The following is a 20108-nucleotide window of genomic DNA, read 5'->3' on the forward strand; positions in this document are numbered from 1 at the left end:
TATTTACAACGTCTATAAGTGCACCACCGCAAACCCCAACAGTCTCCCAAAGTCCAGGCTTCTCATACAGCCACCTCTCTTTTCTCTTTCTCTTTCTCTTTCTCTTCAGGCCTCTCCTTGCCGCCTCCTGTCCGACCTCGTCAACCTCCTCACCTGACTCCAGCCCTGAGTGAGGGGAGGGGAGGCGGTTCCTTAAATAGGCAGGCGGCTGATGACCACACCCGGCCCGGCCACCTACCACACCATATACATGATAGAAATTTCATGAAAAATAATCTGCCTAATTTTATTCTTTTTCTTTTGGTTTCTATTGTGAAGTCATACTGACCAGTGTTGATGATGATATGGGTCAGATTTCTAGATTCTACCAACAAATTTAAAAGATTTTTCTCTTACGGTATGTTATCTCAGAGGACGACATCTATTGAATTTTCAGATAGGTAGGGAAACTCAACTAAAATACATTCTTCAATTGTGAAAAGTATGGCATAATTTAGCAAAATTTGTATATTGTGCACACCCAACTTGTTACTTTACTTGTACTTATGACAGTACTCCTATTACTACTACTGGGGTCTAAGATATATCCAGGACATTATCTGAATTTGAAATCTGTCAATAGGTGCTTTTATTTGGTCATATGTTCTGGGAATGCTCTATACTCAGTCCATTTTGTCTTTAATAGTTTAATATCTTTCAGATAGTCAAGAGTATAAGACGTGATAAGACTAAAATCACGTTGTGCCATTTTATAGCAATATTCAGAATTACACCAAATGAGAAAATCTAATGCTAAAAAAAATTATTGAGGTATGCTATACTGTAATATATTGCTTATACAAAGATTTGTATTGCTTAACTTGGATTATGTTAATCTACATTCAATAACTTAATGGGAAAGTGATGTCTTATGTTATCTTTAAATGTTAAAAAATAAACTGTTCCCTTAAGGAACAGTTACAGAATTTTCTAGATTTTGGCAAACATTTGGTAATGTTGTAAAATAAGCTTTCCGGATCTTTCCTAATCTTTGTTGTTGTTTTAACATAAATGAAAAACCACATTGGGCTTTTTTGTCATATGACTTTCTGATTATCTGAAACCATTTGATTTTAGGGCATATCCACATAGTGACCCACAATAATACTTCTCTGTTACTAGGTCACTTTAAGTGTTGACAGTTAAAAAAACATGTATGTGTCTCTGGCATGTGGGAGGAATTCAGATTATGTGGAGAAAATCTGCAAGAACTAAAGGAATATCTGTATACTCTACCGAGACAGTAATGTGTCACTTTACTTAATATAAGATGAATTTATCAACTTCCAATATGTGGAGATGCAGAATATTATATATGTTATATAACAATGAAAGCATACTGGTGACATTTCATTCCTGAAATGAGTGTCTGAAAAGTGGCTAAGAAACATGACCTACAGATCATTATTGATCTGTGGATTGGTGCTTGGGATAAAATCACTGCTAGTTAATAAATATTTGTGACAAAGTAAATAATGAGGAAGCAATTTAAAATAATAACTAAGCTTTGTCCCTCAATTAATGTTAAATAATTACAAGCTAATCATTATAGTTTACATCTCTATGATAACTTTCCATTAAAGACAAATTTGAAAGAAAGAATGTGAAAATTGCCAACTTACTAATAGGAGGGATAGAACTGCACTGGTACTAACTGAAGTTGTTTTTTCAGCACTTTAACTAACTGCTCAGGAACTCACACTTCAGCCATGACTCGTTATTTCATTCAATGACATGGTTATTTTATTCAAAAGACTACTTTTAGTAGTTTTTAAGTTTTAAAAATGCTGTGTGTTCTGCAAGAGCTTCAGTAATGTCATACTAAGGTGTCCACCCAGTTCACTGTTCCTTTATAAAGTATTCTTTGGGCCATTGAGCCTCTCAGACTTCCCTACAGTTCAAGATGAGGGCTGTCCTAATGCAAGATTGAGCTCCATATACTCTCCGTAGGAATGTTAACTACTTTTCACTCTTCAGGTTACTCTTTTTATCCTTTGTCCTTGTGTCATGTGACTGGAAATGGCTTTGGATGTCTTTCCAGGCTGTTGATCCCTGGGAGCCCCTTGAGCTGTCCCAATTCCTTATGGTTCGGTTCAGGTATTGCTAATTACTAGTTCTCACATTTGGAAAAGGAGAAAGATGCTCTGAGGCATCATTAGGTCTTTGTCCTATTCCTCCAACTTCCCTTGTGCTCCCAGTCCAGATGCTATGAGGAGCAAGAGGAGCAAACAGTGACATAAACTTTCAATGATGTTTATAACATTACAATGTACTATGGAATATCCCTCACATTTTGTTTAGTTTATTCAAGTTCATTAAGAACTCCTCTTCTATCATTTCTTGTTTTTAAGATTTTGATAGTTTGTTTTTTTAAAAACGGAATGTAATTTCTCAGAGTATATGGGATAAAGTCCAAAGTTATATTTGTTTTAATTTTATAAATTGTAGTTTTTCTTAAAACTGTGACATTTTTTCATTTATATCTTTGTCTGCTGTGCATTATCAAAGGGCAGGAGAAAATTGGCACTTATGATATGTTGGCAGTGGACTGATAGAAATTTGTTAGCTGGTAAACTGTAGATCTTTGATTAAACATGTACAATGAGCATTTTGGTGATACAGCTACTCTCCCATCTTAGAACCAACAAATAGCTGAAAGAGTTTGCCAGTCTATCTCCTTCCAATTGCTGTTGCCCTGGAAGATAATGTAGGTCTTGGATTTTAAAGCTTCCCTTGAGCCAAATGTCCTATATGACATCATTCATTTGGTGGTACATTACATATACATTTTTCTCTACATACAGGTAGAAATCTGTCAAGGTTTCTTTGATATTCTTGAGATAAACAGGGGTCATAAAATCTTCTTTTCTACCGTGGCTCATTGCTGCAGAAAGTAGGTTGTCATACAAATAGTGCTCTTCAACTGCTGTAACTGAAATACAGTAGGTATCAGCAAAGAGCATTCAAGTTTTCAAGACAACTGCAGACCCCTCCATATCCTCCTGACCAATAGGAGGCAGTAGACCACCCCAAGTCAAGAGAAGTGGGACTTTGTTAACTTTTAAATGTATGTACAGTATTAGATAGTCCCAGACTGGTCAAATTAGGACCATGTTTCCTTTTAAAGGCAGGCATCAAAGAGTCTTCATAGACCCTCTGGCCCTTAAAGACTGAGGTGTGGGGACAACAAGAGTCCTTAGAGGGAGTTCAATACTGCTGTCCATAGAGCAGAAATAGAGTTGTTCATGCCCCTGAAACTGCTTATAATTTTGGTCAAAAGTGACCCTGGAATATCGTTTATTGACATTAGAGTATGGAGATGAAATGGAGAAAAGTTTCAGCAGATGAAAAAAGGAGAAGGCAGAATCAAGACAGGTGAGAAGTTGAGATTGTTCTGTATACTCAGTACAGTAATTGAGCAAGTGGGCAAACCACCCCACCAGAAAGGCAAGCATAAAGGCCTAGAAAAGCAAAAGGCATTTTTTATTGGTAATTTTACACTTTTTACTTTTCTTGTGTTAGTTCCTCTCTGCATTTTTGTTGTTAAGGGCAACATTTTTGCAATTGTTTGGCTGTTTTGGGCTGTTATGGTTGAGGTGGGTGGCCACATGAGCTTCACCTCATAAAAGACATGCTTAAAATAAAGCCCTAATTTTCAAAGCATACAATAATTGTATGTGTGAGTAGTTGTTTGAGGCAGCCTTACAAATAATGAGTTAATAAGTAAACATACAGAAGAACTGCTTAATGTTCTCAGCAATTCATATTTTCAAAGGTATGAATTGTTATGATCTGTATATTTAAAGCTCTGTTCTCCTGAGATTAGCTAACAGTTTCCGTTGCTTATTTCCTTTAATTAATTCACCATGTCGTTTAATCCTTCAAGAATTAATTCATTCAGCCAAGTTCCATTCACTCATTTACCCACCACCCATTGTTTGATATATTTAAGTTCTCTTTATTGCTTTAAAATATAAGACATTACAATATAGAAACATGATATCCATTGTGTCTGTCTTAAACATTGTTTCTTAGAGAATTTCTTTTAAAACAGCCTGGGTTGTTTTTCATGTGTTTTGGGGTATCTCCATTGACATCAGCTGAGCCTTACACAGATTGTACAGTATTTTTTCATATGAGGATATTATACAGAACATTGATTCACTAAGGGTTTCAACCAGTTATTACTAATCAACAGGGGTAAATTGTACACTTCAGTTTTTGGATGTGAATAATTTAATTGCAATAGTGTGTTGTTAGTTTTCTGTGAAACAAATTTTCTTTTATTTATGTAGTAAAAAACAGATTTTTTTGTGATGAATCTCCACTTCGTAGATTTATCAGTAGAACCTTTATTGATACTTAATATAGGCATAATCTTCTTATTTTCTTGTATATTAATCTGTAAAATCAATAGATAGCCCATATATATTTATTCATTGCATTTTTTCTTTTGAATAACCTCTTTCAGATTGGAGACCGAGTTATGGCGTTTGTGAACTATGGTGCTTGGGCTGAGGTTGTGTGCACTCCTGCAGAATTTGTATACAAAATTCCTGATGATATGACTTTCACAGAAGCTGCTGCTTTCTCTATGAACTTTGTAGCTGCCTATATGATGCTGTTTGAAGTTGCCAACCTGCGAGAAGGGATGTCTGTATTGGTCCACTCTGCTGGAGGAGGAGTGGTAAGTGGTAACAAAAGTTTAGTAGAAATTATAGTGGTTAACACTACCATAATTGTGTGATTTACACAGTTCAGCTCTCTGCCAAACAAAATGCTAACACTAATGGTACAAGAAAAACAAACCATCTACAAAATAAAGCGTACAGATAAAAACTCCACATTCTTTGGGACTGAACCCATTTACTTTATATCTAATTTACTGTAAATAGTTACATAATCTTTGTTCAGTGTTGTAGTAATCCCTTTGTGCTATGAATTTTCTTTTGGGTTGAACATATTCTTCAACTTTAAACTTGCCAGAATGCTTTGAAAAACTTCAGATGTGCCTGTGACTGCCAGATTTCCTTAATTGACACTAAATCCATCACATTCATTCAGATTTGATTCACTTGTAAATGAACAGTATGTTTGGTTTCATACTTCTTTTGTTAATACCAACCAAAAAGTGTGATTTATGTTCATACCCTAAATGCAAACTAAATTGCTGTAGTTGAAATTGCAAAGATTGTAATCCATTATCCCTGTTACAACTTTTCATTTTTTGTGTTTTTTATGTGATATGTATTGCCAGTGGGTATTTCTTTACCAGTATTCAGAAGAAGTAGTCATAGACAGATGTACAGTATATGCAGTTCTAGTTGGTAAGAAATTTCTGGGAAGTTTTAGTTTGTTTCCAGAACTAAACTAGGTGTCTTCATATGGCAGTGTTCTAGGATCCTAATTTATCTTAAGCTTTGGATAGGTAAGCCTTGCATGCACCCACAGTTTGAAGCAAACATCTGTGTATTTGTGTTTAATGAGGGTGATTAGTAGACATAAGAAAATGGGATAAATCATTAAAGGTGAACCAGAACAAAATTTAGGGTTGGGCAGATAATTGGCAGGTAAATGTTAATGAAAAATAAATATAAAGTTGCACATGTTGGATGTAAAATTATTCATTACATTAACTACACAAAGGGGAGTGTGAAAATGTAAAGTGCAACATATGACAAAGAGCTGTTATACAGGACTGCGGAAAACTCTTTACAGACAGGTGGGAAGACAGCGCTTAGTGAGCAGTTCACAATCTGCCTGGCTAGATAATTGAGTGACAGCCACCTATTTGGCATGAAAGAAGAGAGCATTCTTTAAATCATAAGATTTGAGAAAGAGGGCAGAGACTTTTATAGGAAGGTAATAATTTAGAGCTCTATGCAAGTGCAGTGCTTGCTTGTGTTGTGCATCTCCTCAGTGTTGATGAACCGCATGACAGTAATTTCTGATACTGTGATACCAACAATGTTCATGTTGGAAACAATGAGAGCTTAGCCTTCTCTTGTCCTGTTTGTGTTTTTTTTTTTTTTTTAAATTTCCCGCAGCACAACAAAACAATCTCACTAAGCTCTTAGAGTGTTGATGTTTATTGTTGTTAAGTAAACAAGCCAGTTTCTGGTATGAACCTGAGGCATTTCTACTGAGAGGACTTCAGTTCCCGGCAGTCAGCAGGAGAACACTGGGACTGATAGAAATAGGACACTTTCCAGGGAGTCAGATTTCAGGGGGAAAGGATCATGCAATATTTAATTGTGCATATTTCATGAAAAGTGGAAGTACTGTATAATGCCGGTCAAAAGTACAGATATTGTAACTTTTGTTTACAGATTACTTACTGTATCTGTGTATGATTCAATTTGTCCGTTTAGATCCGCACATCATAACACCATAGCATATTTATTTTATAGTACATAGGACCAAAGTAACATTTTGGTGTATGGCCAGCAATGGAGCACTAACAGGACCCCCTAATTACCAGTGTTTTTTTCACACTGATTATAAATACTAGTAAGATGTTGAGTACAAATCAAGGCATGTTATGCTTAAAATGTAAAATGTGAGAGACATCATCTGGAGTTTTGTGTGCAGTTCTTGTCTTTGATCTTTTCTTTTGACAGGGTTGTGTAGTGTATAGAGTAAGTTTAGATAGTAAATAATTTTTATCAGCTATGTTTTCAGCTTGGCAGAAGATTTCAAAACTATGGAAACAGACAATTGTTTATTAGGTGTCTAAAACTACAGATCCAAAAAGCTCTAAATGACTTCAGACTGTTTGGTTCAACTTCTCATATAATGAAATTCTTTGATAAGCTAATAAAGAAGGAACTGGTAAACGAAACACAGGCTTCTCTTGACCCTTACCTGTTTGCATAAGGAGCAAACAGAGGGTTGAAAGACACCCCAGCTACACTGCTGCAGCTACTGCATGAGCTCTTGGAAGGTTCCACAAACCATGTCAGATTTCTGTATATTGACTGACTTATAAAATCCAATAATCCAATAATTTATATTTTTGTTTGGAATCTAAATTGGTTCGTTGCATACTGTTTTTTTTAACTGTAAGAACACTAATACTATCTGTGGAAGCAGCTTATTTGATTAATTCCCTTTCCCCACTGTTACCTGAAGGCTGCTGTCAGTCTCTTCTTTTGTTTATGTTATGTAGAAATGACTGTTGCAGTTCATGGAAGGACGACTGTATCTTAAACTTTACAGGTAACTACAGTATGTATTTGTTAGTCTTCCACATGATAAGGAGGACAGTGATGGGCTTGTTTTTCTAGATTTTATTAAGTGGTATGATCATTCTTTTTTAGAGGTAAATACCTCTAAAAGAGGTATGTGGCTGTAAATTTTAGATGCACGCTCCCCTTCTCTCTTAACAATAAGAAAAGAGTACACTGTAGAGATGCTGGAGGACTACATTATATTTAGTGATTTCTGAATATTTAGATAACCTATTTAGGGGAGCTGAACTGTTTTAAAGCAGACAAAGCTATTATGTTGTTCTATTATTGAATCTTGTCAACACTGTCAAAATTTGAGGGATAATTGTTCGTCTGCAGCAGGCCTTTCTCCTTAGCTGCATTTTAATTATTTTATATAAATATGTCCAATCTATTCTGTCAAACAGAAATCATTACTTGTCTATAAAATCTGTAATTGTTGCCATTAGACTGTACATTTGGATTCTGGAGAATCAAAAGTAGTAGATTAAAAAAATTTTTTACGCCCTGTTTTATAAAGTAAACATTTTGAATTCTAACTTGAAGAACTCTTAAATCATTGGAGTGTACTATCATAATTCAATATTCTTCTCTGTAAGAATCCATGGTGTGCATTGTATTTATAATATATATTATTTTCTGTCTAGTGTCTTATTTTCTAAATATATGTAACAGTGCTTTGTGCCTGTACATTCTTGCTGCAAACAAATCTCTACATAACATAATTTTTCCTTATGTAATATTACACAAAGACATGTCAGTTCTAGACAAAGTCCAGAGATTACCTATTAGACTGATTCCAGGACTGCATTTTACAAGCTGCAAAAATATACTGAAGGGACGGAGTCCTTTCAGCTACAGCAAATTAAGATAAGGTGAAGATGTTTAACTTACGAAGACAATTTGTAGATATCAGCTGTTATTTTAAAATTAATTCTTCATTAAGAGCATGTGGGTACATATATAAACTGGTTAAGGATATATTTTGCTGTATCTTTAGAAAGTGTAGATTACAAAGAGTTGAAGATGTTTTAATGATTTTGATTTTATTTAAGAGTTAGGCAAGTATTAGATTGACAAGCTGTGCTGGGTTGAATTGCCAATTCATATCAAAACTCTTCATATTTTCCTATGGTATTATTTTTGGGGAAATATTTTCATGTACTGCTCTCAGGCACAAAGTCCATAGTAGAGTACAGATGTGGGGAGTGCTAATCAAAGGCTAGGGATGAAAGCTAAAATTATGCTGGAATTACCGATTGTCCAGTACATTTGTTGTTTTCTCAGATGGGATACATAGTTGGCAACTCCAAATTCTGATCTCTCATTTAAAGTTAATATAAAGTTTTGTATGTTATTTTCTGTGTATGTTTTACGTATCCATATTTGATCAACTCAAAATCTTACCATATGAGAACAGATATGGAGGAAGTCTAAATATTTTTTCCTGGTTTATAAAGTTTATAGAATCACAAACAAGAATAATCATTGCATTTGTTTGGTTTACCTCATCCCATATGTTACCCTTTATGTGTTTAATGTATTACTGATTTCCTTGGTACAAGTTTTAAAGCAAGTGTAATTTTGTTCTATATGTAATCTGAATACCTTGTTACTAAATGAAATGGCTGTTAAATCAACTTTAAGATTCTTCCTGTCCCAAATTGAATTGCTACTTAAATGTACATGTTTAAAAAAATGCAAAAGTTACAATTTAGTCATGATTCATAGAGTTTGAAAATTGATTTTATAATACATCCATTCTTTTTCTGAGCCCACTAACTCCAATATGGGGTCGAAGGAAGCCACAGTGTCTTCTTTGATGCATTAGAGATAAAGTAGGAAACTAAAGAAAAATCACTATACAGTAGTCTTTTTTAGTAGTATTTTTGCTTTGCTTTTTTAAGAAACCATACAGTTTAGTGTCTTATGGGTACCATAAATAATTCAGTGAAAGTCAAAAATAATTTCTAGACCAAGTCTGAAAATCTGTTTTTACATCTGATGAAATAGAACACTTGAAATAGATGTTCACCTAAAGTTAAAATTTTTAAAATAATGTTCTTGAAATATTTCTTTAGAAAATGAAAAACATAGTTCAGGTTGTATAGTTTGGAAAATTCAAAATATGCAACCTTCAATCTTGACTCGATTAAAGAGAAATATAGTAGTTGCTGGTTAGAATACTATAAATAGGACATTGTAATCTCCACATAGATGAGTTCAAGTCCCTTGTAATCCCATGCAAAATGTACTATTCCAGAACTGAAGATGATGTTTTCTCAACTAATCTGATAATGGTTTTCAAAAGTGAAATTAATTTTCTGGATGAAGCCATTTTGCTTCACAGAGTTGCCAAGTTCAAAAAAGACTGCAGCTGCTTACAACGTGGCCAGAATAAATACACACCTGTGGTCTCATTTATAAAACACTGTGTAAATTTGAGCATGCACTAAAATACAGTAAAATGTGTATGTCAAAAATTTTTTTTATAAAACCTTCCATATGTACATTTCTGTTTACCTGTCTTTACCCTGCTCGGTTCGACCCTGAAACAGCCATATATGAACCTTGTACATATGCAGTCGCGATGCTACAGACCTTCATGGGCTGGTAGGGCAGACTCCCACCTAATGTATCTAATGTATCTAACCAAACCATACTGAAACTGAAGATAGCTGAAGCTTAGTTGAGATTTTCCTGATGTGTTGGACAGTTACCTGTAGTAGGTGCTTGTTGCCAGAAAGCCAGCCTTTTTAAAACCTACATATGAACAGGTAGAGCCTGATTTCTGGCAGTCTGTCTTTCTAATGCTGGAGCCAACTCAGGAAATACAGTAGTTCTAAAAGAATGGCTCTTGAAAGTCAATTGTTTCATAAGCCAGTCATCAGTGTAAGGAAGAAAATCTGACTGGTGCCTAAAAGCTTGTTCCATTCGTATGTGGTTATTTGTGTAGTCGTCAAGCAGTGCTGCACAGGTCATAGTATGTAAAGCCATTAGGCTATAAATAGGCTGTAGGGAATATTTACACAGTAGCTTTCTTTATGTAGGGAGTAAATCACATCCATGATTTTACTATACTTTAGTTTCTATTACAACAGGGAGCCTATATACTGTAAACTGAAAAAAAAACCAAAACAGTTCTTCATTGCAAATATGCAACATTGGTCCTCTCAAAAGGGAACTAGAATTAAGTCTATACATCATTGTCATCATTTTTGAGGTTTAATATGTCTGTCATGTCAATGCACATTATAATATTATCTGTGTGATATGAATTATTATACGTGTGAGCTGTGAAATAGCTGGATTGGCTGCATTTCCATACTTGGTCAAGGGGTGTCATCATTCTGCAGTTTCCATGAAATGTTGGGTTGTAATTACCGTAAATATACACAAGGTTTCTTGTCAAGTCTTCCTTTATAAATCCTAATGTTTTTGTAGAAAGTTGCATATGCACATTTGAAGCCTTTTTTTGTGCATATGCACGTTTTATAAATCAGACCTCTGGTGTGTGTATGTGATTATTTGTGCAACGTGGTTTCAATTTTTGGAGCAAAAATGGCTACCAGAAACCTACAGGGATATCAAACCAGTATTAAGTAATTGTGAAGTAATTTTTGTTAATCACAAAATTTGATTTTGTTGTTCAGATTTTTTTAAAGTAGTGCACAAGCAAGATATACTGCATGGTTAAAATACCACATCTTCCAGGTCTCCAGATTGCAGTAGCACAAAGAGATCAGCATAAAAAAAAGATGTTCTGGTAGGTCTTGATTTGACTCTCTTGACACCACCTACTTCACTAGAATAAACATTAACCCCCCTCAGAAACAAATCCCTGTTAATTCTCCATGTTCACCTTTTTAACTATCCTCATTTTCAGTTTTAGCCATCATTACTTCTTTTTCATTTTTTGACAACACTGCGGAAATTAACCCATTCTCCCACCCCAAATTTTATCAGTATCCATTTTACCATCTCCCTCATAACCATTTTGCAGACTTGCAAATGTGCATTTTTCTTTTGCCAGATGCTATTCCATACATTTGCTTTACAACAAAGATTTTGGTTCAGTTTTCATTCACACCAGCTGTTTCTGAATAACACCCACATAAACTTGCTAAAAATGTGTTAGCAAATTTGTTTCTTGCATTCATCTAATTAAGGTTCCAGAATTTTTTCAGATTTGGTGCTTGTTACCTTTTATGCTTCTTATCTGTCACTGAAAGACCCTCTACTTGCAATTGCTTTTATGATACAAACAACTGTCTTCCACTTGTCCTATCAGGTTACCACTAAGTATAGTCTATTCCTCACAAGACATCTTGATTCCTTGATGCTGACTGTTCAAAAGCCATTTAACCACCAATTAACTTTAAAAATACTCAACACTGTTTCATCCCTTTCTCCTGCACTGTCATAACCTTAAAGAAAAAACATGTGCTTTCCACTAACCCCACTATGCATTCTGGAACATGTTCATGTTAGTCTTCTTCATAATCTATACATACTAGGGGGCTCCGCCCCCTGCTCGCCTTCGCTCGCCAACCCCTGGTGTTGGGTAACGCGAAATTGTTTGATGTATGCATGAGATACATTAGAGTGTAAAGGTGTAGATGATGCATATAGGAAGTAAAGAACGTATTGTATTGGTAAATCACAAAGATTTATTGGAATATCTCTTTATATACAATATGTTGTAGTAAAGATGGTTTGTTGTCCTTGAATGAGTTTTCCTTGGTTTGGAGTATTTATAACTTTAACTTTAATGTCAGATGAACCTTTAATACGGAGTGTCCGTTTTATTCTTATTACCCATCAGGTGTTTTGCCTGTGTTTTGTGTGGTTGCACTGTTAATATTGTATCACTGTAATGTGATTCAAAATATGTTGTGGAGTCTGTATTTGTGGGGTATCTGTACTATATCGTGTTTTTGCTTGCGGGTTATTAGAGATGCCGTGGATTATGCTGTGTAGTGTGTTTGCGTACTATCTTGCGCTTTTCGTACTCCAATTGATTTGTGACCCTTTCTGGACTCGGTAGTCTATCCCGCTTTACTCTGTGGTGGCGTATCATGTCGGGTTTGATTTGTGAACCTTTCTCGACCTCCGTATTCTGGCCCGTTTTACTCTGGGGTGGGGCGCTGACTCCTGTTGTTTGTGTGATTGTATCACTGTAAATGTGATTCAAATATGTTGTGGAGTCCGTATTTGTTGGGTTTCTGTACTATATCGTGTTTTTGCTTGCGGGTCAATAGAGGTGCGTGGATCATGCTGTGTAGTGTGTTTGCGTACTATCTCGTGCTTTCCGTACTGCAATTGATTTGTGGACCCTTTCTGGAGTCCGTAGTCTGTCCCGTTTTACTCTGGGGTGGCGTATTATGTCGGGTTTGATTTGTGAACCATTCTCAACTCCGTATTCTGTCCCGTTTTTACTCTGGGGTTGGGCGCTGACTCCTGTTGTTTGTGTGGTTATGTCGTTCGTAGTCTCTATGGACTCCGTAGTCTGTGGGGGGGTTTGTGTGGGCACACCAAGCAGCACATTATTCCTAACTTCACTCAGCAGTAGTGGCACGCACAATATGGCGGTGACGCCTGCGCCTTTCACTACGCATTAGTGCCACTCACAATATGGCGGGCAACGCATGCGCCTTCCGTATTATGTCGGGGTTTCACCATGCTGTGTAGGCGCCTTTGCCTTTCGTACTTTCCCGTGCCTTCCGACGCGCGATGTAGGCGCCTGCACCTTCCGGGTCTGCCTTCGCTGTGTGGTGTGGACGTTTAACTGTCGTTGTTTCTGCCTTTATATTCTGTCCCTCTCTGTGCATGTGTTTCGTGCCTAGGTTTTTTTGAAGCTGTTGCATTCCAGTTTTCATCATCTGTAAACTGCTCTCCATGTGTTTGTCCCCGTTCTTAACCTCTTTATGACGTTTTACTTTGTTTCCTACTCTGTCCTTTTATTTCTGACCTCACTTTATCCTGCTTGCGGCATGTCAGACGGTTCGTAGTCTCTCCCATTTTGCTCTGGGGCTGGGGGGGGGGGGGGCTTTGTTTGGCGCCTGCGCACGTTCGTAGTCTCGTCCCGTTTCAATCTGGGGGAAGGGGGCTTTGTGTGGCGCCTGCGCACTATGTCTCCTGCGTCCACGGGCAGGTCCCTGCGTCCATATCCGGTTTACCATTCTCGTTAGTAATATGGATAAAAGGCAAAGCCCTCACTGACTCATCACTAAGTTCTCCCACTTTCCATATAGGGTGGGAAGCTGAAATTTCGCATGCTCATTCCTTGCAGTGTACTTACAAAAGTTAAGTATGTTTCATGTCCTATTGCAGCACCCAAAGGGGGGAACGCGCATACCCCCTAAACTGTATATATAGATAGGGGAAACCCCTCCTCACTATTTCTGCGACTTCCAATATATGTAAGAAGCCCAAATTTTCCATGCGTCATCCTTTTACAACTGTACTTACAAACATTAAGTATGTTTCATTTCGCGCAGTGCCCTGTAACAAACTTTCAAAAATAACGTCTTCTTTTTGGTGTTCTTACTATTATGCTATAAAGGAACTTTCAGAACTGACCTCTCATTTTGGTGGTTTCATTCCTTATTTCCGTTAACAGAGGATTTATTTCACGGCAGAGACGCACAAGGGCCGCCCCCGTCCCCCATTCCTTTTTCTGCATGGCCGCTGTCTGCGCACCTACCACGTGGTTGGCTCCCTGCCTATACACATTAATGACATCCTGTGCTCATGTGCCTCTTCACTCTGCTTTCTTACTTTCCTTAGCTGTTCGTCCTTCTCAATGCTCCCTTCTTTGTTACTCCCTTACTGCTTCAATCCTGTTACTGTTCGCCTGCTTTCACATCTTCCTGCTGGTGACTCCTGCCTTTTCATTTAGTTTCTTCACTACTCTTAATCCTCCGGGCATCGCTCTGCATACTCTACTTTTTGAAGGTCGGTGCACCAATTATGTTACTACCGAAACTTTGAACCACCAAAACTTTGTAATGGCACCAGGCTTCAGATCATAGATCCAAATCTTTGCACAAGATCTCATTGAGGCAACTGTCTTCACTGGAACTGGCTCAGGGGAGTCTGTATTTATTCCTTGCATCCCTCTCACACCCTCTGACCTCCCATTCCAATTCAAACACCCCCAATTTCCAGTAAAGGTCTGCTTCGCTATGACAATAAATAAGTCACAGGGCCAGACTCTAAAAAAGGTTGGTATTGACTTGACACAAGATTGCTTTTCACATGGCCAACTGTACGTTGCATGCTCAAGAGTTAAGCTCAGCAGACAGCTTGGTCATTTTACAGCCCGGGGGCAGAACTGCTCGTTTACAAAGACATCCTTACATCCTAAAAATGTGCATTTCTCATACACAAACATTTACAGTCGTAAATTAAACTCTTTACAATCATCAAATTCACTCTCAATACTAAAATAAGCCTTTGACAATTACATTGACAATCATGTTATGTTATTTTTTAAATGTTTCCTTTTCTTTTTCATAACTTCTTTAACACACTACTTCTCCCACTACGAAGCATGGGTATTTTGCTAGTACACATATAAACTGCATTGTTTAACACTCTCACAACTTCACAGAGATTCTTGTCACTCTCTTTATATGACTAATGACAATCCTTACACAGTTCTTCTTAATCTCTATCTGTTGTTAGAACTTCTTAAAAATTAAGAAAAAATATAATAGTCCTATATTCTTCTTAATCTCTATCTGTTGTTAGAACTTCTTAAAAATTAAGAAAAAATATAATAGTCCTATAATTCTATCAATAAATGGAACTAACTGCAAGAGATTTGGCTTCACAAAATCATACTAGTTGATGAGATCTGATTCATTCATTATTCCATCCACCCATCCAAGTAATTTCAAAGCAGCCTAATCCATTTCATTGGTTAAATAGAGTGCCAGAAGTCATAAAAAATAAGGTAGAAAACCAGCCCTGGGATGGGCTGTCAGTCTATTTGTGAATTTCTCCTTGGGATTAATAAAGTATATCTATCTATCCTATTGCCGGTTACATTTGCAAACACTATTACTCACCTCATAAACAGTGAAATTATGTTCCACAGTCAAGCTAGCATATACCTTTTAGGTATGTGCTGGTAATACTGAATGTCAAAGAAAAACCCACACCAGGCTAAGTCCATTGTGGTAAAAAAAAATAGTCAGGTATTTAAACCCAGTCAGTTATAGCTGTGAGGTGGACATGCTAACTATTGTATCACCACATTGTTCACCCATAGCTTTCAGCATTTTGCAGATTGTTTTAACAGTGGAAGACATTGACCCCATGTTAGATTGCAGTAAAGAAATCACTCAATGAAAGCCAGCCTTTGATTACAACATTCTTGCATTTTGGTGTCTCCACAGTTACTAGGCAACCACATTACACAATATGTGCTCTTCTTACAACCTCATACTTACCTAAAACCTTTCTTTGAATGAGACAAGTAAGCAAAGCAGTTGTTATAAACTGTACTTGCTCCTCATCTAGATATTATTTTTGCTCAAGGTATCCAGTGTATCTTTTATTTAGTATTTCAAATGTTTTTTTTTGCTTTTGGCTCTAACTTAATAAGACAATTTTTCTTTACCTCAAAAAGATATAGTTAATGGTTTTTGAATTTATCAACTAATCCCCATTACACTGTGTTTTTTTGCACTTCGCAGTTGTGTATTTGCTTATTCCAGATCCAGATATGAAAAGATGCCATAGGTCTACTTACATTATTCAGCCAACAGTTAGTTCAGATGTCTCAAAGTCAACTTAGAAAATCTTTTAAGTGTTACAGGCAGAAGGAAAACATCAGTAGAGATGGTTATTGTCTGGCTCTGCTGGTAGCAGTACAAATTTTATTCAGTAAAGTAAATCCTTTGGAAGCTGGATATGCCAGTGCTGACAATGTGCATAATTTTTTTCATTAACGTCATATTTATTTTAGGAAGTTTACATTTACATACTTCACATTTATTTTAGGAAATGTACTTATCCTGCAACTCTGGGGACCATTAACATTTAGTACTTATATTACACCATGACATCATGCTTCATGGAATGCCCATCACAACATAAGGTTAAGAGATGGCAAATTCATGCAGAGACAACTGTAAAGCTAATGTAAACAAGATAACATTTTGATTATGATGGGCAAGTGATTTTTTTCCTAGACCATCTGTCAGGAGGATATCGAGTCACAGCAATTGTATTAACTAAATAAATATTAGCCCTAAACCATATTTAATTCTAGAGAAAAAAACATTATTACTGAAAAAAAGTATATGAAATTTTATGTCTGTGTCTTCTTCATTTTGAGTGCTCTTGTTTTACCCTCACCTTGCAGAGGACTTCCTCTTAGTTCAACTGTTGACTCTAAATTGGTCCAGGGCGAAGTGTGTGGTGTCTGTCTGCATCAACGTTTTCTGCAAATGGCTGTTGCCCAGTCCCTTCTTAATTCCTCTTATGTACCTAAAGCTTTCAGGAAAAGTTCCTTTTCACTTCTACCCTTGAATTTGAACAAGCATGCCAGAAAATGGATGGATGGAGTGGTGGATTATTATTATTGTTTCTGACTGACTTAACTTTGAAGAAGCTGTACCATCATATTTTATATTTCACAATTTTAGCATTTTTTTTTTAATAATGTAAAGTGAAATAATCAATTGATCGTTGTGTTCATTTGAATGTACCTAAAGTAATAATAAATTATTAAATGAGGGCTAGATAAGGGATAGACCGCAGTAAACACTAATTTTACAGATGGTGAAGGGGTGATGTGAAACAAATAAAACAGTATTTTTATCATTCTACAAAAGATTTCAACAATTAAATGTGTCGCTACCTATTTTATTTTGCAGTTCATACAGTTCTCCTATGCTGTTCTGTCTGTAAAGATTTCTTGGTCTAGTTGTTACACATTCCAAGTATTTCACAATAATGCAGTGTTCAGCAGCATTTTGCCTCTGTATAAATGTAACACATAATTAAATCCAATGATATTAAATATGAATATTTTTCTTCTTCATACACACACACACATTCAGAGGAGATGAAAGAATGAGAGAATATATACAATCCATTTACTTTGAAGATCCAGATTTGTTCAAGGGCAGCATTGTGGTCCGGTGGTAGACTGCTTACGTGTAGTTTGAAGGTTCTCCCTATAGTTGAGTGGGTGTTCCTTCTACACCCCTTACCTGTGATAGTTAGGCTATGTGACAGATTAGGGGGCGCTATCTCTCCCATGAACCGTCTAATCAGACACCAGATAAAAGTCCAATTATTTATTTTATAAATAATAATGTGCACCAAGCACCCTCCACTCCCCAATACTCATAAATAATACACAATACTAATAATCAATACAATAATCAATAATCCTCCACTCCCAGACGCGTTGCCACCCTTCCACCCGACTCAGCTCAATCCTGGGGATCTCCCACAGTCCTTTTTATAGTTCTTGACCCGGAAGTGTTTCTCTTCTCACTGTCCATGTGACTGGCAACACTTCTTCAACCCGGAAGTATTCATTTCTTCTGTCCATGTGACTGAGACGTACTTCCGGGCTGTAGGGAAAATAGTCCTTGATCCTCCCTGCAGCGTCCTCTGGCGGCCCCCATGGTATCCAGCAGGGCTGTGAATAAACACTCCATTGTCCCATGATTCCCTGCTGGCATTCTGGGCACCTCCATGCTGGTGAGAGGGCACCATATACCACAGCTAACTGCCATCTTTAAATTAGACTTGATTTTATTCGCCCTCACAATGGGCTTACACCTCATCCAGGGATAGTACCCTGCCATGCGCCCACTGCCAGCAGTATAGACACCTTCCAACCACATATATTAAACTGGATGAAGAGATTAGTAAAGGAAAATATAGAGAATCGAGGCCCAAAACAATTATATAGTATAGAAATAAAAAGTATCACGTTTGATGCAAGAAGGAACACATACAGATTAAAAAGAAACAGCCTCAATACTATTGTTTAGCATTTATGCACTTCTGTAGTCATTTTCCACTAGGTTTACAAGGCTTATGTTTCCTTCATTATTTTCTTGTGTGCCAGATAGATTTAGTTGCTGATCACAGAAATAACTAAAATTTTCCCATCATGCAAGGTTTTTGTGAAACTGTTAATTTTGTAATATAAATTATGAAAATTTTCAAAATCAGATGTTTCGCATGTCATGAGTGCTCAGGTTTAGCCACTGGGCAGTAGCTTATGATCTTCTTAGGTCAAAATCATTATATTGTACAGCCATAACCAATGCAGTTTATACTAGAAACTCGCTTAGCTAAAAATACTGCAAGAAAATCTGTTCTGATCATGTGTGTTTGGCCCTCGTCTCAGGCATGCCCAAGCACGCCTTCAAAACTATGGCGTGTTTCCATGGCAACATCACCCTATATATACCTAGCAGCTGCAGTCTTCCTAACTGATGTCAGTATCAGTGAGTTTTACATTAGGTATGAAACTGTTGAGGTTCAAAGCCAGTGAATTTAATTTCATGTAATTTCTGAAATGTCGCACCAATTTTGCAATAGCCATGACACGTTTTGTTACATCTGTTGTGAGTTCGCTTTGAAAGCACAGAAGTGTAGAATGACAGGACTCATAAAAAAGGCACATGAGTTATATTTCATGTGCAAAGTTGGTGACCATGACAAATTATGGGCTCCTCATATACAGTCATGGCCGAAATTATCGGCACCCCCTGGAATTTTCCCAGAAAATGCACCATTTCTCCCAGAAAATTATTGCAATTACAAATGTTTTGGTATACACATGTGTATTTCCTTTATGTGCATTGGAACAACACAAAAAAACAGAGAAAAAAAGCCAAATCTGACATCATGTCACATAGAACTCCAAAAATGGGCCGGACAAAATTATTGGCACCCTTTCAAAATTGTGGGTAAATCGTTTTATTTCAAGCATATGATGCTCGTTTGAACTCACCTGTGGCAAGAAACAGGTGCTGGCAATACAGCAATCACACCTGCAGCCAGTTAAAATGGAGAAAAGTTGACTCTTCCTTTCTGTTGTGTGTCTGAGTGTGCCACACTAAGCATGGAGAACAGAAAGAAGAGCAGAGAATTGTCTTTGAGGACTTGAGAACAAAAATTATGGAAAAAATCAACAATCTCAAGGCTACAAGTCCATCTCCAGAGATCTTCATGTTCCTTTGTCCACTGTGCGCAACATAATCAAAAAGTTCACAACACATGGCACTGTAGTTAATCTCCCTGGACGTGGACGGAAGAGAAAAATTGATAAAATACTGCAATGAAGGATAGTCTGAATGGTGGATAAACATCCCAAATCAACTTCAAAACATATTCAAGCTGTTCTGCAGACTCAGGGTGCAACAGCATCAGCTCGAACTATCCGTCGACATCTGAACGAAATGAAACGCTATGGCAGGAGAGCCAGGAGGACCCCACTGACACAGAAACATAAAAAAGCCAGACTGGAGTTTGCCAAAATGTACTTGAGGAAGCCAAAATCCTTCTGGGTGAATGTCTTGTGGACAGATGAGACCAACGTAGAGCTTTTTGGTAAAGCTCATCATTCTACTGTTTATAGAAAACGGAATGAGGTCTACGAAGAAAAGAACACAGTACCTACAGTCAAACATGGTGGAGGTTCTAAGATGTTTTGGGGATGTTTTTGCTGCCTCTGGCACTGGATGCCTTGACTGTGTGCAAGGCATCATGAAATCTGAAGACTACCAAAAGATATTGGGGCGCAATGTAGGGCCCAGTGTCAGAAAGCTGGGTCTGTGTTGGAGGGTCATGGGTGTT

General features: G+C 37.0%; 1 protein-coding gene across 2 annotated transcripts in view; it reads left to right on the forward strand.

Annotated features, from left to right (window-relative positions):
• vat1l (vesicle amine transport 1-like) overlaps nucleotides 1-20108 on the forward strand; it is a 229473-nt gene that overhangs the window by 62571 nt on the left and 146794 nt on the right. For both annotated transcript variants that reach the window (XM_051932018.1, XM_028809815.2), the window contains exon 3: nucleotides 4511-4726. In XM_051932018.1, coding sequence (XP_051787978.1) covers nucleotides 4511-4726 — 216 coding nt within the window. The remainder of the gene's footprint in view (nucleotides 1-4510; nucleotides 4727-20108) is intronic.

The sequence above is a fragment of the Erpetoichthys calabaricus genome, chromosome 9 (assembly GCF_900747795.2).
Source record: "Erpetoichthys calabaricus chromosome 9, fErpCal1.3, whole genome shotgun sequence".
Lineage (NCBI taxonomy): Eukaryota > Metazoa > Chordata > Cladistia > Polypteriformes > Polypteridae > Erpetoichthys > Erpetoichthys calabaricus.